We start from the raw sequence: 26,225 nt of genomic DNA on the forward strand, positions 1-26,225 counted from the left end.
TTGCCACCAACTAGGGCATCATGGAAGGCCAATTCCATGGTGAGCATCATGGAATGCCAATTGAATAGAAGAAAGTATTCTTGCATTGAGGGAGTAATTGAGTGGAGGCTCAATGTTCTTCTGCTACCTTAATACTAAATCTATAAATATATGCACAGAGATCTATTTCCCCATCCTCATATATGAATATATGTACATATGTACATGCCTTTATTTAGACCCCTATAAATGCCCTTTGCCTCCTCGCTCTTACACTCTTATCAATTCAAAGACTTTACAAGGTCTAGTTCACTGGAGGTTTGGTCTGGATCACGGCCAGATTTTATTGGGCTCTGCTTTATGGTTTCTTAAGGGTCTTCAAGTTAGTCTACTTGTAAGTAAATTCTTGTATTAGCTTCCTACAGCTGTCATAACAAATCAGTACAAACTGGAAAGCTTAACAACAGAAATGCATTCTCTCACAGTTTAAAAAGTCAAATCTGAAATCAAGGTGTCGGCAAGGCTGCCCCCTCTCTCCAGAGTCTCTAGGCTTCATTTTTTATTCATATTTTATTTGTTCCAATTTGTCAGTTTGTCTTGGGCTTGGGACCATATCACTCCAATCTTTGCCTCCATGGTCGCATTGCTTCATTCATCTCAAGTCTTCATCCTCCTCACTTTTATATGGACATTTGTCATTAGATTTAAAACCAGGAGCCTTGGTGGTACAGTGGATTAAGCATTGGGCAGATAGCCTCAGGGTTAATGGTTCTCAGGAGAAAGATGTCTGTACTGCCATGAGATATGCAGCCTCAGAAACCCTATGGAGCAGTTCTACTCTGTCGTACAGGGTAGTTTGAGTTGGAATCAACTCAATAGCAGTGAGGTTTAGATAACGCGCTTCATCTCAAGAGCTGTAGCTTAATTATATCTGCAAAGACCCTTTTTCTAAATAAAGTAATATTCACAGCTCCATGAATTGGGATCTGGACATAACTTTTTTCTCCAAATCTTTTTATTGGGGCTCCTACTATGCTTATCACAAGCCATACATACATCAATTGAGCAAAGCACCCTTATACATTCGTTGCCCTCGTCATTCTCAAAATTCGCTTTCCACTTGGGTTCCTGGAATCAGCTCGGTTTCCTTTTTTTTCCCCTCCCTCCCTGCTCCCTCCCCGGTCCCCCCTTACCCCTGCTCTCTTAATAGTTTATAAATAATTATTTTATCTTATCTTACACTGCCCAGCGTCTCCCCTCACCCACCTTCCCATTGCCCATCTCCCAGAGAGGAGGTTACACATAGATCTCCAAGATCAGTTCTCCCTTTCTACACCCCCTTCCCTCCTGGAGTCACCACTCCCACTGCTGGTGTTGAGGGGTTCATCCGTCCTAGATTCCCTGTGTTTCCAGATCCCTACTGCACCGCTGTACATCCTCTGGTATAACCAGGTCCGCAAGGTAGAATTGGGGTCATGATAATTGGAAGGGAAGGAAGCATTCAGGAACTAGAGGAAGGTTTTGAGTTTCATTGTTGCTACACTGAACCCTGAGTGACTCATCTCCTCCCCACTACCCCTCTGGAAGGGATGTCCAGCTGTCTACAGATGGGCATTGGGTCCCCATCATGTACTCCCCCTCTTTCACGGTGATGTGATTCTCACAACCACCCCGCCTTTGTTCTTTGAGACCTGGTCTCCTCTGCCCTTCACGATCACCTATGTTGGTGTGCTGCTTCCGTGTGGGCTTTGTTGCTTCTGGGCTAGATGGCCGCTTGTTTGCTTTCAAACCTTTAAGTCCCCAGACGCTATATCTCTCAGTAGCCGCCAAATCATTTTATTGGGGGCTCCTACTATGCTTATCACAAGCCATACATGCATCAATTGTGTAAAGCACATTTGTACATTCATTTCCCTCATCATTCTCAAAACATTTGCTCTCCACTTAAGCCCCTGGCATCAGCTCATTTCCCCCCTCCCTCCCCGCTCCCCCCTTCCTCATGAATCCTTGATAATTTATAAATTATTTTGTCATATCTTGACCTGTCTGATGTCTCCCTTCACCCACTTTTCTCTTAACCATCCCTCAGGGAGGAGGTTATATGTAGATCCCTGTAATCGGGTCCCCCTTTCTACCCCATCTTCCCTCCACCCTCCCGTTATCACCACTCTCGCCACTAGTCCTGAAGGGATCATCTGCCATGGATTCCCTGTTTCCAGTTCCTATCTATACCAGTGTACATCCTCTTGTCTAGCCAGATTTGTAAGGTAGAATTGGGATCATGATAGTGGGGATGGGGTGGGTGGAAACATTTAGGAACTAGAAAAAAATTGTATGTTTCATTGCTACCTGTACCCTAACTGTCTGTCTCCTTCCCCCGACCCTTTTGTAAGAGGATGCTGGACATAACTTTTGGAGGTCCATCATTCACCCCACTGTAATATGTGTCTAGGCTACTTAAGACAACTATACAGAAGATTTTTCTTAAGCCGTTAGGCTAACTATGATGACATAGAATACTATGTGATTAGATGACGTGTCATAATTAAATCCCAAGCATGATTCTCCAGTCGGCTGGCTTATTTTGTGATCCCTGTAATGCCTTCCATACCAGGGTTTTGTTTTGTTTTAATGTGTTAGCAATTTTAAATATGTTATATTCTCAATCAGCCCATCACTTGAGAAATAATAAAATGTTTTTGGAGGTTGAAAAAAAATACAGGACTCTAGAATTATTTCCAGAGCTAAAGTAGGTTTTCCCCTGGGACTGTCTTTTCCCAAAGACAGTTGCAAGCACAATTTTAAATGTCCACCAACACTTAACCATTTCCCCGGTTCATTAAAGGCACTCTAGTAACTCATAGAAATTGAGTATCCAGCAAAATGTTGATTCAGTAACACCTGGTATCCCCCTAGGACACTGATATTAGATATGTAAACATTAATTAATAAACCACCTCTTTTGTTTCCTGTAGTTTTCTCCCTGTATAGCACCCAATTATCAGGATCCTTATAGGAAGGTCAATTTGTTGCCACCTGACCACCAGCATGTTTAAGATAGGTTTCCTTATATGTGTGGATTGTGGTAAGAGTTGTATGAGTCCCTAATAAAATGTAAGGGGAGGGAGGGGGGAAAAAAGAGGACCTGATGCAAGGGGCTTAAGTGGAGAGCAAATGCTTTGAGAATGATTGGGGCAGGGAATGTATGGATGTGCTTTATACAATTGATGTATGTTTATGTATGGATTGGGATAAGAGTTGTATGAGTCCCTAATAAAATGTAAAAAAAGAAAAGAGGAGAAAAAAATGATTAGGGCAAAGACTGTACAGATGTGCTTTATACAATTGATGTATGTATATGTATGAACTGTGATAAAAATTGTATGAGCCCCAATAAATTGTTAAAAAAAATTTTTTTAATAAAAATAAATTAAAAAAAACAAAAAAAAAAGATAGGTTTCCTTTGCCACTTTGCTCAAGTTGTATTATTCTAAATATTCCCTCTGTGAAACCAATTGCCAGAGTTGTTCCTGCAAAAGTAGCTAATGAAATGAATCATTATTTCATTTAAATGAAGTTATTTGATTATGTACTAGTTCTATTCTATACTCTGTGAAATACTATCAATTTAAACAGAACTAGAGCCATTGGGAATTGCTTTTATTAGATCATGCTCTTTCATGTTACACAGAACTTCAACAGTGTTTCCCCTTAGAGAACTTTTAAGATCAATGAAGACTAAAATATTTTCTTAATAGCATCTCTTCTTTTTAAAAAGAAAATCATTGCCTTGGAGGCTTGTACAACTCTTATCACAATCCATACATATATTCATTGCGTCAAGCACATTTGTACATTTGTTGCCTTCATCATTCTCAAAACATTTGCTTTCTACTTGAGCCCTTGGTATCACCTCCTCATTTTCCCCTCCCTCCCAGCTCCTGACACCCTCATGAACCCTTGATAATTTATAAATTATTACTTTCTCATACCTTACACTGTCCAACGTCTCCCTTCGCCCACTTTTCTGTTGTCTGGCCCCCCAGAGAGGAGGTTATATGTAGATCCTTGTCATCGGTTCCCTCTTTCTCCCCCATCTTCCCTTCATTCTCCAGGTATTGCTATACTCAGCACTGGTCCTTAGGGGGTCATCTGTCTGGGATTCCCTGTGTTTCCAGTTTTTATCTCTACCAGTGTATATCCCTCTGGAGCATTTCTTCTTTTGATCTTCCAGAAACATGGACACATTTATCTTTAAGCAACAAGTTTGATTTTTTCCAGAAGTTGAGAATAATACATGAGGTATAGGCTAGTGTTTGGGTGACTTTATGTGAAATTGTTTCCCCTCCTTAGTTATATATCAACTGGGTCTTCATCCTGAAATCTTTGCCAATTTAATTTAAATGTTGATGATATACTGTTTTACCCATACATTGTTGGAAAGGTACAATCACAAAACTGATACTTCCATAGCCATTTCCATTGTGTTTTCAGAGTAGTAAGCACATTCCTGTGTCTTTTAGTCATCCAGGGGCCCTTTGAACTAGAGGATGATAGGACCTAAGAATTTAGATAAATCCCCTTTTTCCCATATTGGCAGAGCTTTAGATGCAGTACATGAACTGGAAAATCTCTTCCCCTACCTCTGGTCTTTGAACTTTACTCCCTTCCTAAGGGTAGGATTAGGGTTTATACTAGGAGTCATTCCTATCCATCTCACCTCTTACCTTGAAGTAAAGCTGATACACCATGTAGTAAAATATGACATAGGAAGATGAGACTAAGGATATTTTCTTAATACAAAAATAACAGCTAGAGAAAAAACTGAAGCCTTCTGAAATACCCCCCAAAAAACGTCTCTATAAATAAAAGAGAAAATGAAATTTGTTCTAGTTTTTAATATTTTGTGCTTTCTTTTCTATTGAAGTTTTCCACTGGTTATTTTGTTGTTGTTGTTGTTGTTGTTGTTGTTGTTGTTGTTGTGGGGTTTTCCTGGATATGAAACCAAGATTGGTAAATCGATAAAGATAGTAACCGAAATAATGGTTTCTTGGGGGTATAGCAAGGGAGGCTGGGTGAAATGAGGTGAAAATAATAATGAGTACAAGAAGAAAATTGATTGTGGTGATGGATTGTACAGCTCTTTTAATTTTTTAATGTTTTCCCAAATGAGTTTATTTTTATCTCTGCAGAAGATGACATCAATTTTTCAAAATGCTTAGTGAAATAAAGTATAGGTTTTTCCCCGTCTTTTTAGCTTACTCCATTTTTACTTCAAGTATGTTTGTAATTGCTTATGAAAGCATTTTAATCAAAACTACTTTAAAATATGTGTCAGATAATTCTAACACTCCTAACTTTAAAAAAAATCATTTTATTGGGGGCTCGTACAACTCTTTTTTTAAAAACATTTTATGAGGGGCTCATACAACTCTTATCACAATCCACACATATACATACATCAATTGTATAAAGCACATCTGTACATTCTTTGCTCTAATCATTTTCTATTTTTTCTTTTTTTACATTTTATTAGGGGCTCATACAACTCTTATCACAGTCCATACATACACCATTGTGTCAAGCACATTTGTTGCCATCATTCTCAAAACATTTGCTTTCTACTTGAGTCCTTGGTATCAGCTCATTTCTCCTCCCTCCCCGTCACCCCCCCTCATGAACCCTTGATAATTTATAAATTATTGTTATTTTGTCTTGTCTTACACTGTCTGACACCTCCCTTCACCCACTTTTCTGTTGTCCGTCCCCCAGGGAGGAGGTTATATGTAGATCCTTGTCATCGGTTCTCCCAATTACACCCCACCTTCCCTCCACCCCCTCAGTATTGTCACTCTCACCACTGGCCCTGAGGGGTTCATCTGTCCTGGATTCTCTGTGTTTCCAGTTTCTATATGTACCAGTGTACATCCTGTGGTCTAGCCGGATTTGTAAGGTAGAATTGGTATCATGATAGGTAGGGGGAGGAAGCATTAAAGAACTAGAGGAAAGTTGTATGTTTCATCATTGCTTCACTGCACCGTGACTGGTTCGTCTCCTCCCCACTACCCTTCTGTAAGGGGATGTTCAGTTGCCTACAGATGGGCTTTGGGTACCCACTCCACATTCTCCCTCATTCACAATGATTTGAATTTTTGTTCTTTGATGCCTGATACTTGATCCCTTCGACACCTCATAATCACAGTCAGGTGTGCTTCTTCCATGTGGGATTTGTTGCTTCTGAGCTAGCTGGCCGCTTGTTTACCTTCAAGCCTTTAAATCCCCAGATGCTATATCTTTTGATAGCTAGGCACCATCAGCTTTCTTCACCACATTTGCTTATGTACCCGCTTTGTCTTCAGTGATCATGTAGGGAATGTGAGCATCATGGAATGCCAGTTTAATAGAACAAAGTATTCTTACATTGAAGGAAAACTTGAGTAGAGGCCCAATGTCCATCTGCTTCCTTTATTACTAAACCTATAAATATATGCACATAGATCTATTTCCCACCATCATATGTAAATATATTTACATATGTACATGCCTGTATCATTCCTCTATTTCCTTTTACTTTCCTCTTGTCCCACTATCACGCTCAGCCTTCATTTGGGTTTCAGTAATTTCTCTCGGATACGTTGCCTTTGATCAAGCCCTACCAGGCCTCTTATACCCTCCTCGCCATGGATTTTGGATCACTTGTTGTTCCCTTGTCCCTGAGTTTGTTAACACCACTTCCTTTCCCCCATCTCCCCCTCTCCCATGTCCCCCAGAACCGTCAGTCCCATTTTCTTCTCCAGATTGTTTATCCAGCCTATCTTATCTAGATAGACCTGCAGAGATAATAATATGCACAAAAACAAGACAGAGCAAAACAAAATAATAACAACAACAACAAAAAATACCCAATGACGTAAAAAAAGAAAAGCCTGTAAATAGTTCAAAGTCTGTTTGTTGACCTTTAGGAGTGTTTTCCAGTGGAGTCTGATGGGGTGCCCCGCCCTGTCCCCAAACTCTATTTTTGGTACTCCGTCGGGACTTCCTTGTACAACTCTTTTTAATGTGATTGAACCGTTGAATGATATGGCATGTGAATGATATTCCAGTAAAGCGGTTAAAAAATAATAGCTCAAAGAATACTTCTCTGGTTGAGAAAGCACAGGAAATATAATACAGTTAAGTCTTTGGATTAAGAACATTCAACTTAGATAAACAAACGGCTATCTAGCTGAGAAGCATCAAAGCCCACATGGAAGAAGCAAACCAGCCTGTCTGACCACAAGGTGCAGAAGGGACCAGTTATCAGACATCAAAGAGCTAAAAACCAGATCAGTGGGTGCCCACCTCCCTGATACGATCAATGAAGACAAACGTGTGCATAAGCAAAAGTGGTGAAGAAAGCTGGTGGTGCCCAGCTATCAAAAGATACAGCATCTGAGGTCTTAAAGGCTCAAAGATAAACAAGTGGCCATCTAGCTCAGAAGCAACAAAGCTCACATGGAAGAAACACACCAGCCTGTATGACCACGAGCTGTCAAAGGGATCAGGTATCAAGCATCAAGGAGAAAAAAAATCATATCATTGAAAATGTGGGTGAGTGCAGAGTGGAGACTCAAAGCCCAATGGTAGCCAACCGGACACCCCTTACTGAAGGGTTGTGGGGAGGAGATGAACCAGGCAGGGTGCAGGGTAGCAATGATGAAACATATAACTTTCCTCTAGTTCTTAAATGTTTCCTCCCTCCTCCCGCCCCCACTATCATGATCCCAATTCTACCTTACAAATCCGGCTAGACCAGAGGATGTACATTGGTACAGATAGCAACTGGAAACACAGGGAATCCAGGACGGATGACTCCTCAGGACCAGTGGTGAGAGTGGCGATACCTGGAGGGTGGAGAGAATGTGGGGCAGAAAGGGAGAGGAACAGCATAGAAGAGAGCGGGGTGAGATGTCAGACAGTGTAACATATGAAAAAATAATAATTTATAAATTATGAAGGGTTCATGAGGGAGGGGGAAGGGGAGGGAGGGGGAAAATGAGCAGCAGATATTAACGGCTCAAATAGAAGGCAAATGTTTTGAGAATGATGACAACAAATGTACATATGTTCTTGACATAATTGATGTATGTATGGCTTGTGATAAGAATTGTATGAGCCCCCAATAAAATGATTTTTTTAAAACCAACATAAAAAAGAACATTCAACTTCAGATACGTCATACTTGCCTTTTAATGTCTTAATGTTATATAAATTTTCCTTCACTTTGAAACAATTGCACCAAACCCTACTTTCAACAAATTCTTTGTCACAATCACTTTACTTGTGCACATAAAGCTTTTAAATTATTGAAAAAGCTTCTAGCCCTTTCCTTGTACTACATCCTCAAAGATAAAACTCATTAATTTTAAGTTGCTATTAAGTTTTTTTTGAATTATAGCAACCCTATGAGTCAGCATAGACTTGGGCAGTGAGTTTTGGTTTAGATTTGAGGATAGCTCAGGAAAATACAAATATTGATGAGGTGTGGGAAAATTGGGGCCTTTGCTGGTGGAAATACAAAATGGTATAGCTGTTATGGAAACCAGTGGGGGTGTCCCAAAAAACTAAAAGTAGAACTACCAAATCCAAAATCCAAACTCATTGCCATTGAGTTGATGCTGACACATAGAAACCCTAGGAGAGGATAGAACTGCCCCTGTGGGTTTCCGAGACCGTGATTATTTATGGGAGTAGAAAGCCTCCTCTTTCACCCATGGGAGCCACTGTGGATTTCAGACTGCTGACTTTGTGGTTAGTAGCTCAAATATAACCACTATGCCACCCGAGCTCCCTAGAATTACTGTACGATCCAGCAATTCCACTGGTAGGCATATACCCTGGAACTTAACAGCAGCCTACACTTGATACGTTGGTTTTTGGAAGTTGCTTTTGGTTGTTGTTTTCGTTTTTAAGAGAAACAAAGACCTCTAATTCTTAAGATTTCTAATGCTTTCAATGTTTTCTAATGTTTTAAATTAGTGTACTAAATAAATACTGGTTTTGTTATTTTTTTGCTTCCCTATACATTTAAAGCCAACAGTAAGAAAGTTTCTAATGTTTTAACAAAAATGTATAAATATTCTAAATCAAATTTTCAGTAATTACTAAGATAATTTTTTATTGTGCCAACATGGACGATACTTTTTTTAATCATTTTATTTGGGGCTCATACAACTCTTTTCACAATCTGTATATACATCATTTGTGTCCAGCACATTCATACATATGTTGCCTCATCATTCTCAAAACACCTGCCCTTGGTATCAACTCCTCATTTTTCCCCTCCCTCCCCGCTCCCCTCTCCTGCTGAACCCTTGATAATTTATAAATTATTAGTATTTTATCATATCTTACACCAGCCGACATCTCCCTCACCCACTTCTCTGCTGTCCATCCCCCAGGGAGGAGGTTATATGTACACCTTGTAATCTGTTCCCCCTTTCTCCCTCACCTTCCCGCCACCTTCCCAATATCAGCACTCTCACCACTGACCCCAGGGGTTCATCTGGACCATACTTTTTATGATGCCATGCTATCCAAAGTGGGACTGCCTGTACTTTGCAGGCTTCTATGCAAGTACATTAGAAACATTCATGTAAAATGGATACTTTCATATGGAAATAGAGATTACCAAAATTGACCCTATCAGAAACAGGAAATTGAAATTGACCAATTTCATAGAAGAAATGAGAGAAAAATATTAAGTAACTACCCCACAGAAAAAAGCACCAGCTCCAGATGGTTTTACAAGGGATAGATAATTCAAATAATCCTCAAATTATTCTGATAAATACAGTACCTAAAGAAGAAAACTATAGGTTAATAGCACTTGTTAATATGATTAAAATACTAAATGTTAGCAAACAGGAGACAATAGCACATTAAAAATATGCTATGACGAACTGGCATTCATTCTAGAAGTACGTTTATTTCAGTATTAGAAAATCTCTTATCACATACCATATTGGTATAGCTAAGAAGAAAATAGATAAGATCAGCTCCATAAATACTGAAGAAGCCTATAATAAAAATTAACACACAAATCTATAAAGACAGTAACTGGATTAATGGTTTCTTGGAGGTATGATGGGGGAGAAGTTGTCAAGTTTAACTATATTCCTACACTTTCCTATATCTTCAAGTTGATTTAAAATTATCTAATGACCACACCCAGCAATAGTACTGCCTAGTATGTACCCTGGAGCCTTGGTGGTATAGTGGTTATGCATTAGGCTGTGTTCCACATGGTCAGCAGTTCAAAACCACCAGCAGCTCTGCAAGAGAAAGACTAGACTTTCTACTCCCCTAAATGATTACAGTCTCAGAAACCCACAGAGGGTCACTATGATTCAGCATTTACTGGATGGCAGTGAATTTTTTAAGAGTATATATCCTATAGAAATAAAGAATAGAGCACAAACCGAGGGCAAATATTGTATGAGACCATTTTTAGCCAAAAAAAAAAAAAAGAAATCAATCAAGAAAAGGTTTTCATACCATAAGAAACAGACTGATGGTTACCAAGCGTGGGAGGGACAAGGTGAAAGGGGGGAATCAATAGGCTAGAGCAGGGTCGGCAAACCTTTGAGGTGGAAGAGCCAACCCTGCCCCTCACGACAGTGTAAAAAGTATTAGAGAGCCAACAAACAAATGAAATCACCATTATTTGAATAATATCCTTAAATTTTTTCAATTGTACTTCAGACACTTGTGTTCGTATAGAAAGTGCCGCATATGACACTTGAGCCCCAGTTGGCCAACCCCTTGGCTATAGACTAGATAAGTGTTAACTTTTGTGAAGGGCATGAGAAATTGGGGATGCCAAATAGAACAAGCCATTGGGAGGGTTGATCAAATGTTTAAAATAGTGAATGCCACTTCAAAGGACAATACAGGGGACACTCTGGGGAATGATCCCGGTCTGGACCACTCCCCACACCCCCCACAGTGGGGCGAACCAAGAAGCAAGCATGACAGATCAGCAATGGGAGCAAAGCCATGAAGCCCGAGAGGAACCCCGAAAATAGACTTCAGGCTAGGAGGGGCAGTACCCGGAGCTCCCCAGTACCGATGGGGAGATAGTCATAAAGGTCAGACGACACACCTGGAAATATGTGTAGATTTTTTTCTTTCAATTTTTCATTTATCCCCTCAATCTTTTGTTTTCTTTTTGTTTTGTCTTCATTCTTGCTGCTTTGTCTGCCTATATAAGATAGGCACAAGAAACAAAACTGAAGAGAAAGCAACGGGACCAGCGGTTCCTGGAGGACTTGGGGACAGGAGGAAGCAAACAATGCCATGGACAGGAGAACAACTAGGGAAATAAAATCAATGATGAGGGGGGCGGTGGGACCCTGGTTGTATTGGAACAACAGTAATCTAGCTGAGAGGAATTACTGGCAAATGAAGGATGAACATGATAGTGGCAGGAGGAAGGTAAAAGGAAACAAGAAATATCTAGGAAGCAAAACCATTGATAGAGGTAAAAACACAGTTGTGTACACATGTAAATATATTCATAAAAATGGAGATGTTGGCCTATGTACATATATTTATTTTTAAATGATTTTATTAGGACCACATACAACTCTTATCACGATCCATACATACATCAGTACATACATTGCCCTCATCATTTTTAAAACTTTTGCTCTCCACTTAGGCCCCTGGCATCAGCTCCTCATTTCCCCCCTCCCTCCCTCCCTCCCCACTCCCCTTCCCTCATGAACCCTTGATAAATTTGTAAATTATTATTTTGTCATATCTTACACTGTCCAACATCTCCCTTCACCCACTTTTCTGTTGTCCATCCCCCAGGGAAGAGGTAATATGTAGGTCCTCGTAATTGGTTCCCCCTTTCCACCCCACCCTCCCTCTACCCTCCCAGTATCGCCACTCTCACCACTGACCCTGAAGGGATCACCTTCCCTGGATCCCCTGTGTTTCCAGTTCCTATCTGTTCCAGTGTACAACCTCTTGTCTAGCCAGATTTGTAAGGTAGAATTGGGATCATGATAGTGGGGTGGGAGGAAGCATTTAGGAACTAGAGGAAAGTTGTATGTTTCATCATTGCTACAGGGCACCCTGACTGGTTCGTCTCCTCCCCGCGACCCTTTCATAAGGGGATGTCCAATTGCCTACAGATGGGCTTTGAGTCTCCATTCCGCACTCCCACTTATTCACAATGATAAGATTTTTTGTTCTGATGATGCCTAATACCTGATCCCTTTGACACCTCATGATTACACAGGTTGGTATGTTTCTTCCATGTGGGCTTTGTTGCTTCTGAGCTAGATGACCACTTGTTTACCCTCAAGCCTTTAAGACTCCAGGCGCTAGCTATATCTTTTGATAGCCAGCCACCATCAGCTTTCTTCACTACATTTGCTTATGCACCCATTTGTCTTCAGCGATCATATAGAAGAGGTGAGCATCATGGAATGCCAGTTTAATAGAACAAAGTGTTCTTGCATTGAGGGAGTACTTGAGTGGAGGCCCAATGTCCATCTGCTACCTTAATACTAAACCTATGCATATATGCACATAGATCCATTTCCACATCCTCATATATATAAATATATTTACATATGTACATATATTTATATGGCAACATATTGAGGAAGTGGGCAGACTTTGGACCTCTGGCTCAAGCCCTCCATCGACGCAAGAACACTTTGCTCTAACAACATGGCTTTCTGTGATGCTCACCCTCCTGACATGATCACTGAAGACAAATGAATGCATAAGCAAATGTAGTGAAGAAAGTGGATGGTGCCTGACTATCAAAAGATATAGCATCTGGGGTCTTAAAGGCTTGAAGGTAAACAAGCAGCCATCTAGCATAGAAGCAACAAAGCCTATGTGGAAGAAACATATCAGCCTGTGTGATCACAAGGTGTTGACGGGATCAGGTAACAGGCATCAGAAAACCGAAAACAAATAATCATATTGTTGAGAACCAGGAGGTCGTAGTGGAGACCCCAAATTCATCTGTAGACATTGGACATCTTATCACAGAATGGTCACAAGGAAGGGACAAGTCAGCCAAGGTGCAAGACAGCACCAAGGGAACAGACAACATTCCTCTAGTTCTTTAATGCTTCCTCCCCCAACTGTCATGACCCAGCTCTACCTTACAAATCCGTCTAGACCAGAGCATGTATACCAGTACAGACAAGGGCTCTTGAACCCACATAATCAGAGTAGATAAACCCCTCTGGAACAGAAATGGGAGTAGTGATACCAAGAAGGTAGGGGGGAAGTATGGGGAGGAAAGGGGGGATCAATTGTAATGCGCGACATATTAACTCCCTTGTCCAAGGGGAAGAGCAACAGAAATATGGGTGGAGAGACAATTGTCAGTGTAAGATATGAAAAAATCATGTATAATTTATCAAGGGTGGGAAGGAGAGGTGAAGAGCTAATATCAAGGGCTCAAACAGAAAGGAAAAGTTTAGAAAATGATGGTGGTAGAGGGGAGCGGGAAGGGAGGGGAAAACTGAGGAGCTGAAGCCAGGGGCTTAAGTGGAGAGCAAATGTTTTGAGAATGATGAGGGCAATGAATGTATAAATGTGCTTTACATAATTGATGTTTGTATGGATTGTGATAAGAGTTGTATGAGCCCCTAATAAAACAATTTTTAAAATGATGGTGGCAACATATGTACAAATGTGCTTGATGCAATGGATAGATGGATTGTTATAAGAGCTGTAAGAGCCCCCAATAAAGTGATTTTTTAAAAAAATAATAATAAAATGGTGAATTCAAGAATGATGATCTGATATAAAACCCCTACTAATCACCAAAAATAATGTGATAGCTAAGACAATCATAAGTAAGGAGTCAATACTTTTTCATTTCACAGAGTAAATTGTTGGTTTTTATGCAAACTGTTTTAGAGTAACTTGTATTGCTGGTTTAAATTCAAGAATCCCAAGAAATTATTTCAGGTAGGACACATTAAGCTTTTGTAAGTCCAGAAGAAGTTGGCTTCTCTAACAGTACTTCAAACTCTTTTTTTTAAAAACCTGTTTAGGAAGTAAAATACATTTTTCTTACTCATGGTAAAGAAGGGGTAGGAATGGCCTTTTTTGAAAGAATATTAAGTGATATTAGTCCCCTAGTTGATTTCTCAGAATATTTGTAATGTCTTCCCAGGTATTTCGGAAGGACCTCATCAGTGCAATGAAAGTTCCTGATTCGCATTACCTTGATCCTGACAGCTATTACATCTTTTCGGATACGTGGAAGGAAGAATGGGAAAAGGGAGTTCAGGTACCAGCAAATCCAGATAGTCTCCCAGAGCCTTCTGTCAGGTATTTCATGCTTCCATATTTGACTTATGGAATGAATGCTCTTGTGGTTATCTGTGTGTTGCTTGGGAAGAAACTTTGAGTGTTTAATTATACATTTGGAATATAAAGTTTATATTCCCATATTCACTCAGACTAGTGGCAAATTACACCAGACTAAGATAGGGCCAGTCTACCATCCATCTGTAAATATATCATACTGTTGTGAGTTGTGTTAAGTTTCATTCTGTAAGTTATGCCACAGCATTTAAAATACCAGCAAGATTACCCATGGTGGTATGGTTTCAGTGGAACTTCCAGGCTAAGACTAAGAACAAAGGCCTGAGAATCTTAACTTCTGAAATTTAACCAATGAAAAACCCTGTAAGTCACAACAGAATATTCTATATTGCTGAGCCAAGAGTAGCTACAATGAGCACTGAAATTTAGGAGACTTGGTATTACAAGCACAAAGCTGGTATGAAATAAAATACCTAGACAAGTAGCATCATATAAGAACTTGATCAAACCAAACCCATTATGAATCAATTACAACTCGTGATCTTTTATGACAGTATAAAACTGATCCTTAGGGTTTCCAAAGCTGTGAAGCTCTCTACAGAAGTAGACCGTACTCGGAGTGGTTAGTGGATTTGAAATGCCAACATTTTGATTAGCAACCAAAGTCCTTAACCCCACTATGCCTCTGACAGCAATGGGCTTGGTTTCCTTTAAACAAATTACTGCAAAATGTTTATGCTACTAGTCCAAGTATAATACTTTGAGAACAATTGCTGTAGCATATTCTCATCGTATTTCCTGGTTTGTTAGAAAACTTTCTACTTTTGTCAAGCTGCTCGGATGCCCCTCTTGGCTTTCAACATTGGTCAGCCGTGTTAGAAGCTTAATGATGCAGCATACCTCATCTCCTCAAAAGGAGCCCTGGCGATGTAGTTCAATACACATTTAGCTGCTAGCTACAAGTTTGACCCGACAAGTTGCTCCACAGAAGAAAGACGAAGCTTGGCTGTTCCCATAAAGATTTTTAAAACCTCAGTTCCACTCTGTTGTGGTGAGTTGAAATCAGCTCGACACGTTGGGTTTGAGTTAGGTTTAGGCTCCTCAATTGCAAGTGTTCATTGTATCTATCCTTGGCTGGAAGAATTGTGCTAGGCTCAAATGAGGTCTTATGATTTTAAGTTTCTTAAGGTTGTAGAGTATCTTAAAAGTTAAGTCTCTGGTTGGAAAGGAAATTAGAACATTGATGAAGAATTAGACTTTATGTCCTTGATCAAATTGCCAAAGTCAGAGGAGTTCAATTAATATTTTTTATGTGCTATATAAATTCAGGCTTACTTCTTTAGGATTTATATCCTAAGTTACTCCAAACTGGTCTTTTAACTAAGATCTCATCTTAAGCCTTTTTTTGAGCAGGGCTTTCCTATTTGGTATGCCTATATCCGCTTTGGTTAAATGTCTGTTCCTAGCACTTCCTCAAACAATTGGGAATAGAATTATCATGTGGCCCAGCAATAGCACTCCTTGGTGTAGACCAATCAGAAATAAAGAACATAGCGCGAACAGATATATGCACATCCGTGGTCATTGCAGCACTATTCACAATTTTACAAGAACACCAACCTAAATACCCATCATGGAAGAATGAGTAATTTAGCTTTTGTACGTACACACAGTGGAATCCTGTGTATGCATCATTGAAGAATGAATTGTTTTTCTTACTAGAGGTCGGAGGAAGGGAGATTAGGTTAGAGGCATTAACTTAGGTGAAGGGGAAGGATAATGTCCTGCCACAGAGAGGCAAGCACCATGAACCGAAAGCGTGGGAGGAAAAGGGCAGGTCATTGGGAGGTTTGATAAGTTTAAGTTGTTGAATGCAAAAATTATGCTCTGTTATGTAAACCCCCTCCTAATTCACAATAAAAAGTTATTTGTGGGCAAAAAGAAGCTATGGGGACTGTTTGAGGAACTCTCAGGGGATAGTTTTAATAGATTTTCTTGAAAGGCACGGGGCGATTGAGGGACTTACTAGGAAGAACTTTTAAGAAAATGATATAAGGATTATAAGTAATAAAATTAAAATCTGGAGGCCAGGAATAGTATCAGAGCTTGAATTCTGAACCCCTCATTTGCAGAAGGCTCTGGATGACGGTGGAACCCCAAAATCCATTTGCAGTTCCCCGTAAGGATTAGGCCTCTGACTGTAGTCTAGAGATCTGCATATCATTGTCAGAGAGCACTGCGAAGTCGATTACGGCTGCTTCAGTTAGGTTAAACTGTAACACCTCATCGTGGGATCTCTCTTTTGACCCCTTTTGAAAGTTGTTACAGTTTTAATTATTTTCTACTTTGTTTTCTACTGAGGTTTTTCTCTTTTGTTTTTTTTTTTAACTGTTGTGGAATTTTTTTGCTTCCCGTTTGTGTTTTGTATGATTTTCTGTATATGAAATCCAGGATAGATAAATCTATAGTGATAGTAACTGACTTAATAATACTTAGGGGCATGGCAGGGGAAGTTGAGGGAAAATTGGGAGCTAAGAAAAATATTCAAATATTGATTATGGTAATGATCACACAACTCTGTTTAATATATATTTGAACCATTATATGATATGTGAATTATATGCCAACAAACCCATTTTAAATCTTTTTAAAGGAATATAAAATCTTTTAAGAATGAATGGCAGTGGGGCCTGGGACCCAGGCTACATGAGAGTGAATTAAGTAAATTGTTAGCAATCAGAAAATTCACAATAGATGACAAAAACTATACAGTTTTCATAATTATGTTCTTTTAGAAGAGAATCTAGCATAGGTGCCAGAGGGTAAACCAGGAAGTTTCCCCGAGTGGAAAGGACAAGTGTCCAACGCCACTGCACAGCCTGAGTGCTGTTGGGCCCATCCTGTCAGTCCCTAGAATCTGTCTTTTGTTCATTCTTCTCGATGTCCTTCTTTTTTCTAGGATTATAGGTCTACATGAGAGAGTAGAGAGTATTTGCTTCATTCAGCCCCGGAAGTACATTCACTCCGCCCGCCCAGAGCCCTCGGAACCTGGCTTTGTCAGTGTCCTAGAAATGGCAACAGCTGTATGCCGATATGACCTAGATGACATGGACCTCTACTGGCTTCGAGATGTGAATAGAATCCTTAGAGAAATGGGTATGTTTTCTCATAAGTAGGTGTGCTTCAATTAAACTTATGATTTCTTTCCATTTTTCTTTTTAAGTTGTCAGGACCATTTAAATTGCTTTCATATTTTACTTTCTTCTCTTTTAATTTTCTTTGATCTTAGTCATTCTTAAGATGCATAAATATATTGAAAAAGAGCAATCACATTTTAATCTGTTCTCTTCTCATTCATGGTGAACAGCACAGATCAGGAATGGCAAGTAGGTTTCACAAGGTTGCTTCCCAAGTTTAAGCGTGTTTCCGGCTGATTGGACTTTTGGTTGAGAAAGATTCTGAGGCTGGTTCCTGGCTGAGCCCTGATGAGCACTCTGGTCAGTGAGTAGGGTAAAAGTAGAGGCACTTCTGCCAGCGGTTTGCCATCTCCACCTAATGGAACTTCGGCGCCACCACAAATGACAAATTGTTGTTTCACCACAAGGGAAAAATTCTCCAAATTAAGAAAACAAAGGAGAGGGAGAACCCACTAAGCCTCATAGGACTAATGATGACTGAAAACAAGAAATTATTGAAAAAAGAGAAAAATATATCCATTACCCTACATCAAATAGACATAGAAACCACCCATACTTCCACAGGAATGTTAGCCCTACACGTTGCTCAGAATGAAGACCTATCAAAAGGAGGTGTGTGCAAATATAAAGTGAGTTTCCTTTAACCCCAGCATCTTCTAGGACTGTTGGTATACATTGACTTTAACTTTATTATGTGTGCTTGCTGTATTTTTTGAGAATTGCATAACAACTCTACAACTCACTAGAAGTAGCTAAGAACTGCTATGGGGATAAACCATGGCCCTTCCATTCTTTGTCAAGGCAGCAAGATTATCTATCACAGTAGGTGATATGGGAATGATGGCTGACTTATGGGTTGATTGATTGTTTATATTTTTGTGCAGGTTATGGAACAATTGATGAGACTCTTATGGAAAAGACAATGGAAGCCCTGGAATGCCTTTGCCATGAAAAAATGAATCATGCTATTAATACAGAGGAAGGGCTAGGGATAGAGTATGATGAAGATGTAATTTGTGATGTATGCCGGTCTCCAGACAGTGAAGAAGGAAATGATATGGTATTCTGTGATAAGTGTAACATCTGTGTACATCAGGTTAGTGAGGTTGGAGACCACTACCTCCCTATAGTCGGGCTTTCTGAAGCTCAGTAATGAACTCCATGCCTGGCTATCACTTGCATTTCAGTGTGAAAAGAAAAAAGATTTGTCTTGGTTGTTCTTAAGAGTTTTTCCTCTAGAAATAATTTTTATGATCCTCAAGGTGACATACCGCTAATTTCACTCCAGAGCAGACATAAGCCCGGGTTTTTATTGTGTCACTTTATGCCCAGACCAATGATAATGCCTTCTCCAGTGTACTTTTTACTGCCCCTGGGTGTCTCTCCTCAGCCTTTACTACCCTGTTACTTCATCAGCTTAGACCCATGATGAGTTTTTACTTCATCAAATGGAAATGTGAACTCCTTATCCTGGTTCCCCCATTCTCTAAATGTATCATTCTCAGGAAGCTATGTCTAATCCACTTTGAAAGAGCATAGACTTTTAGGACTGTAAAGGACTGTTCAGCTCCCTAAATTTATGGATAATACCAGGAGAGATGAAATGATGTATCTAAACTTTCATGGCTAGTTATTATCATTTCTACCACATTGACCTTTTACTTAACAATAGTCATGATAATGAGATCAATATTCTTTTTAGCTCTTCTTTCCCTCCACAATCCCTATGCTCTAGCTAAACAAGGTTCTAAATGTCCAGTAGCAAAGATTCCTCTCTTGTCAACATGGCTCAACCTCACGTCAGTTTAAAAAGTCTTCTCCCACCTCCAGCTCCCCCAGATCTACATCTCTTCCAAGATCTACTTCAGATCCTTTTAGAGCTCCCCTATCCAGAATGATCTTTCACTCTTTTGAGCTTGTTGTGTGTTTAATTCATTTCATTAAGTAACCCAATACTTAGTGGTATTCAGCAATAGCCGTATGCACACTGTGCTGCATGCTAAGGAAACAATTAGTAAGAGGTAGACACATCTTTACCCTCAAGTAGATCATAGTCTGGAGTAAGGACTAATGAACTCCCAATATGGCATAGTAGTTTTGTGCCAAGTATTTTGATACATAAGTCCCTGCTTCTGAAAGTGCATGGGAATAGGGTCAGGGACAGCTTCCAGTGGATGGCATCCAAGCCCAATTTTAAATGGCCAAAAGAAGATACCAGGTAAAATAGCAATTTGTTCCAGCAGAGAGGAAAACTTGTTCCTACAAGGTAATGATAGTGGGCAAAGTATGTCAGGGGCAACTCTCATTGGTCCTAAACTAAAAAGTATAGTGGATAGGATAGGAAAGCGGTAGAGAGGGACAACTATGAAGACACATTGCTAACAAAGGAGCTGTGATTTTGTCCCATTAACTCAAACAGATCGGACTTGTGTGTTTTCAAAAGATTATTATGCTTACAGAATAACTAGATTGGTTAGATAGACAACATAGGTAGGAGACAGAGGAACTAAGGCTTAAAACTTTTAATTCCATAGGCCACTTTTGTATGTAAATGATACTTAAATTATTCTCTGACCAATGAAATTCCTGTGTCTTTTAAAGTAATCAATTTTCAAGATTCAGTATGAACTTAAGTATCTGACAGCAGGTCCAAGTTCCTTTTCTTTAATTCCAAAATTATAAAAGTTCTTAAACACTTTTGCTTAAATTTAATGCTAAAGATAATTCAAGGATACTACCAGAACTCATTTAATCTGATAGTGTTTATAGCCTTTATTCCATTTTCTATAAATACTGTTTTTCTAAGAAATATATTAACATGTTTGATTATATGGTGCTTCCCCCTGATCTTATTGGAGGGTTAGATAATCTACCATATATACTTTAGTATGTATATATATACACGTATGAGGGGGTACCAAAAAATGGAATTTTTTTGAAGCTATGTATTTAATTTTTTTTTACAAAACAACCTTATCATCTTTAAAGTACTCTCCATTACACTTGATACATTTGTTAAATCTGTGATTCCATTCTTGGAAATGTTTTTCAAACTCATCTGTTTGGATGTGTGACAGCACCTCCCTCATTTTTTCTTCACCTCTTTTAAGTTGTCAAATTGCTGTCCTTTCATGTCCCTCTTCAGTCATAAAAACAAAAAGAAGTCACAAGGAGCGAGGTCAGGTGAGTAAGGTTAATGGGGCAGAGAGGCATGCTGTTTTTTTGCCAAAAACTGACGCACTGAGATGGTTGCGTGAGTGGTGACAAAACTAGCCCCCTATCTGCCACAAATAAAGCATTTTTGCCACACAGTTACACAATCTTTTCAGAACCTCTCAATAGAAAGCTTTATTAACAGTTTGACCTGGTAGAATGAACTCCAAATATACTATTCCCCTCACATTTATTAAAAAAACAGCATTATCTTGATCTTTGATTTCATTTGATGAACTTTTAGGGGGTGAGGTGACAATGGCATCTTCCACTGGCCTGATGGATGTTAGATTTCCGGGTCATAAGACTAGCACCATGTCTCATCACCATTAATGACCTTAGGGGAAAAACGTCTGGGTCACTTTGGAACTTTTATTTGAAAGTACAGCGTGCTCGCACGAGACACTCTTTTTCCTGGTCAGTCAGAACCCAAGGCACAATTTCGCAGCGACCTCTCATTCCCAAATCTTCCATTAAAATTCGCCGAACTGAGTTCCAATTTAGTCAGATAACTTCCCCCTCTCTTCAGTGGTCTATCATTGGTCTTGGAGCACAGTACATGAATTTTGTCGATATTTTTGTCTCTGGGAAGTTGACAGACGTCCAGAATGAGGTTTTCCATTGACATTTCAGCTCTTGTGAAATGAGAAAAGTCACTCATAGACTTGGGTTTTTCCCAGAGCGCTGTCCTTGGAAGCTGTGCTCAACACCACAGCAGTTTCTATGGCATTTTTCCTGATCAGGAAACAAAATTTCACAGCCACAGTGACATTGTTCTCTTAAATCAGCCATCACAAAAAAACGTGGTTCAAGCAAAATTACTTTTATGAAAAAATTCTCTGACCAGAGAGAACCTTCCCAGGCAATGCCCTGGATGTGCTACCTTGGAGTGAGTTGCTGGATGCTGCCCTAACCAGAGAGTGGGGTTGGGAATGTGTACTACAAAAGCTCTTCCCAGCAAAGCTTTTTCCCTGTTTTTTTTTGTGGGGGTACCCCTTCATATATACTACCATATATACTTTGGTACTACCTAAAAGCCAAACAGTTTTTAATCTAATGTTCCTCTTACTAAGGGTTTCAGACAAAGGATATGTGAGCTTTTAGTAGCTTTGAGGGCAATGGTACAAAAAGACATCTATATATATTTTCTATTTTCCCTTTACCTATGGGATAAAACATTAAGGAATATGGGGGTGTTCTTTAAGATTCTGTGACTCACAAAATTAAATGGCGCATGATAATTCTCACCAAAGGTATTTTAATTGTTTGTCAACTTACTTAGTAACGACTACAAATGATGTTCTTTCCCAGATAGAAAGAGGTGACAATAACAGCTGACCAAAGTCTTGCTGAATATAAGCTAGCAGGTATTAAACCTGGCCATTTGCGCCACAAAGTTTTATATGAGAGACTCTCAAGTGAGAACATCCCAGGCTTCTTTGGATTCTCAAGAGATATTTGGGTTAGAGCTCCCTCTGTTGAATGAAGTGTGACTTAAATGATTTGGAAAGTTTGGTTTATTCCTTAACATAATGGAGACAGGTTGACATATTGATTTATTAAACATAATTTTTATTTTTTACTGTCACCATTACTATGTTCAGTGTTCTTCAGCTATGGTAATACAATTATGGTCATTCCTTTAGAAGACATGTTTACATCATTGACTTTAGATTTTAGTGAACTTAAATTTTCATTCAAAAACTAAAACTTGGGACCATACCAAATCCCTCCAAGTATATATAATTTTTCTGATTCTTAGCTCAGATATTGAAATTGATGCCGGAATTAATTTTCCTGAAGTCACAAAGTGCATGTTCTTATACCTTTTATCTATCATATATATAGTTTGGGCACTGATTTTGCTAGTCCATGAAATTTTATATGAAGTATTTAAATGCATGTATGCAATTTTCTGAAGAAAAAGTTGAGAACCACTGTCACAGAACACAAGCTTCTATCATTTTATGACTATAGGTTAGTCTACAGAAGGACCAATTTTCTGTCAGGTTCTCTGTCGGTAAAATGACAAGGAAATAAGGGCATTCTGAGAACTGACGACTAGTCTTTCTTATACTGGTCTGAAAGAGGTGGTATCTTTGTGAGGAAGCTTGCTTTTATTTCCTAGTAAGAATTCTAGGCTTCAGAGAAGGATAATCTTAAAAAGTTAAGAATCTTACCAATTATTGCTGTCATAAGAGCAGCCTGATCAGTCAGATCCCAGCTTTAATTCTTGAGTTAGGTTGACTTAATCTACAGAATCATCAAGGTGTACAAATAGTTTAGGATCAGCTGCTCACTGAAAGGTGGAGGTTCTGAACCCATCCCGCAGCTCCCCAGAAGAAAAGACTTGGCAACTTTAAAGATGAAAGAACGCCCTATGAGTCACCACCATAAGGCAGAGGCCAGTTCAGTAGCAGCTGACACCCCCATAACCAAACCACCTACTTGAGCTCAGCATAGGGATCAGTCTAGATAAATTGATGATGGCCTCCTGTCCTTTCCTCACAGTCTCACTGAAGAGGTAAAACACAACAGCAAGATTAGAGCACAATGTGTTTTGCATGGTCAGCAAGATCACATCGAGTGTTATGGTGATAATGGGATTCGGAGAGTGGGAATTAGAGATTTAGAGAGTGGCAAAGTACAAGGGGCTACAGTCACCTGAGAACGGTTCTTAGAAGGGCCTGATGTATGTGTCAGGGTCTAGCTGTACAAAGAATAGCTGACAATGTACACTATAAAGACTGCTTAAACAGGTACATGGAGGTGAGAATTAGAAAGATGAGTTGTGGGAAAACCAGGAAGCCTGCCTGTCTGAGGCAAGGGCTTTATGTTTTGTGTGTGGTGGTGCATTCGAGCAGAAAAGGCGAGTTCAGGAGCAGCTGAGTTTAGGTGGGTGGTCAGCAAGTCTTTTCTTTGAAAAGCCAGAGAGTAAATACTTTAGACTTTGCTGTCCCCAGATGGTCTCTGTCATATATTCTTGGTTTTATTTTTCATAGTACTTTTAAAGTGTGAAAACCACTTTTAGCTCTGTAGGCTTTACAAAACAGGCAGTGGTTTCCCAGCCTCCATTCTGGATTTAGAGGCCGAAGATGTTCCTGGATGGTTTGCCACTGTGTGATGGCATAAGATCCTTGTCTTAGAAGAACATAGACGCTGTGTAGAGGAAGAGTCAAAGGACGACAAGTTAGAACTAAATCAGTCCAAGCAAGAAGGGATGAGAACTTGGATGGAGCCATTATGGTAGGAATGGAGGAGGTCAGGCTAGTTGTCACTATGGAGAGTAATCGGAGCAGTGGAGATGTGGGAAAGTAGGTAATGTGAGTGCAGGAATTGGAACTGGAAGATAGAAAGCACTGTGATGTAGACAGGAGGAGTTTGGGAAAGTAACCTAGTTGGGTGTGGGGCATGATGAGTAACTTATACCTTGAATATGAGTTGAGGGTGAATCTCCTGAGCCAGAAGGACCCTGAAGCTACTATGGTGAGTCAGTCGGTGGTAGAGTGTGCCAGGCCACATGGGAAGTCACACGTCCCCTGGTTTAGTCGCTCATATTGAGAGGGAAGAATGGGCAACGTTAGAGTGTGAAAAGGAAATCTAGTACGTTTTCCAAGTTTGTATCCCTCCTCTCCTGACCAAGAAACCATTCATTTTTCAAATTTCATTCCATAATGATTTGAAGCCGATTTCATTGAGGAGTATTATGACTAATGTAATATTCCATTTAATTCAAGATTCAGTCGTAGGTTCATTTTTCTTCAATCCAAATAAATGATTGTTGTGATTTGCTGAGTGTGTTTTATACACAGTAACTCCATTAGGTGCTTTGTAAACACTAGCTCATTGCTCCTCTGAAGCTTTGTTCTTTTTTTCTAATTTCTCCCCCCTGATTACAACAGTGCATGGCATGGAGAAGTTGTTCAACAAATAAGTGACTGATTACAGTACATAGTCATTGAAGTTGTTTTACAAAACAAGCAGGGACACACACATACTCAATAAGTCAGTCACTCATAACAGTTGGGCTAGCCTTTGGGTGTATTTCCTTCTTGTAGTCTATTATCTTTAAAACCAATATTCATAGATGAAGACATGCTGATATTTTAACGGATGATGAAAGTTGCTTTTTGAGTTATTTTACATTACTAGATCCTACATGTGAGTTTAGCATTATTTGCCTCTCTTATCTACAATCAGACTGTATTAGAATAGATATAAGATGTTAACCATTCTCCTTCCTCACCCCACTTTCCCATGCCTCCAGGCTTGCTATGGCATCCTCAAGATACCAGAAGGCAGCTGGTTGTGTCGCCCCTGTGTCGTGGGCACTAGTCCCCAATGTATGTTTTGTCCAAACCAAGGTGGGGCCATGAAGGCCACCAGGACAGGGAATAAATGGGCTCATGTTAGCTGTTCTCTGTGGATTCCAGAGGTAAGAATTTCTCCAGGTCTGCTGTCAAGTGCTCATACTGACGCTGGCATTATGCCTGCCCATGTTTCTAAGCTGTTCATCCTGCCACTTAAACCCCCTCAGATCCTTCTTGAATACTGGTATATATTTAAACCTGGGCTGCTTTGTTCATAGGTAACACTACCAATGATATTTGATAAATTTGTATAAGAATGGAGACACAGAAGACCTGAATGTAAGCAGCAGATTTTTTTAAGTACAGAGTTTCATAAATGCTTACATAAACAAAGAGTACCCCAGAAGGCTCCCGCATTCCCACTTTCCAGTCCCTGTCCCCCAGAAATAACCACCATTTTAGCTTTTAGAATCATGATGAGTTTTATCTGTTTTTGAACTTCTTATAAATGGAATCATACAGCATATACTCTTTCTCTGGCTTCTCTTACTCAACACTCCATGTTGTAATGAGTACCACTGGTTCATTCCTTTTTATTGCTAAGTAGTATTCTATTATGAAAATACCATAATTCATTTACGTGTGTGTTGTGTCCAGTTTGGGGCTCTCGAAAATAAAATGAGTACCCTTTGATTTCTGAAGCTCTTTTCAGAGTTTAGATGCAACATTTGTCTAAGTGCTTCTTTGTTATTCAAAACTCCATTCCTCATTTAAGCTGTCCCTTAAGTTGCTGATATTTTCTCAGACTGTACATGTATACTAAGTTGGTTAAAACACGCTTTCAGGCATTCTTATCTCCTCCTTATTGCTGCCATTTTTAGTTACTTACATATTCTACTCACACTCGGTCTCCACAACCCCCATCCAAGCCAGTGAATTTGTTAACTACCTGAGGAAAAAGACTGCAGAGTTTAGTTTGGCAGAGTTTAGTTTAGTTTGTATCAATAATTCATTCTCCTCTAAAATTCCCCTTATTTTTGTTAAGGTAGGTTCGAGTAGTTACTAGCTAATAATTGAGCTCACAAAGTTAAGCTAAAAGCCCCAGATAGGTATTTTTGAATTCTTATGCAAAAAGAACTCATATTGGGGTTTCTTTAGTTTCTTTTATTTAAAT

The 26,225-nt window shown here is 39.5% G+C and overlaps 1 protein-coding gene across 2 annotated transcripts in view; it reads left to right on the forward strand.

Moving 5' to 3' along the window:
- JADE3 (jade family PHD finger 3) overlaps positions 1–26,225 on the forward strand; it is a 124,144-nt gene that overhangs the window by 69,090 nt on the left and 28,829 nt on the right. For both annotated transcript variants that reach the window (XM_075539010.1, XM_075539011.1), the window contains exons 4-7: positions 14,177–14,334; positions 17,291–17,487; positions 18,413–18,624; positions 25,009–25,176. In XM_075539010.1, coding sequence (XP_075395125.1) covers positions 14,177–14,334; positions 17,291–17,487; positions 18,413–18,624; positions 25,009–25,176 — 735 coding nt within the window. The remainder of the gene's footprint in view (positions 1–14,176; positions 14,335–17,290; positions 17,488–18,412; positions 18,625–25,008; positions 25,177–26,225) is intronic.

This window comes from Tenrec ecaudatus, chromosome X (genome assembly GCF_050624435.1).
Source record: "Tenrec ecaudatus isolate mTenEca1 chromosome X, mTenEca1.hap1, whole genome shotgun sequence".
Taxonomy (NCBI): domain Eukaryota; kingdom Metazoa; phylum Chordata; class Mammalia; order Afrosoricida; family Tenrecidae; genus Tenrec; species Tenrec ecaudatus.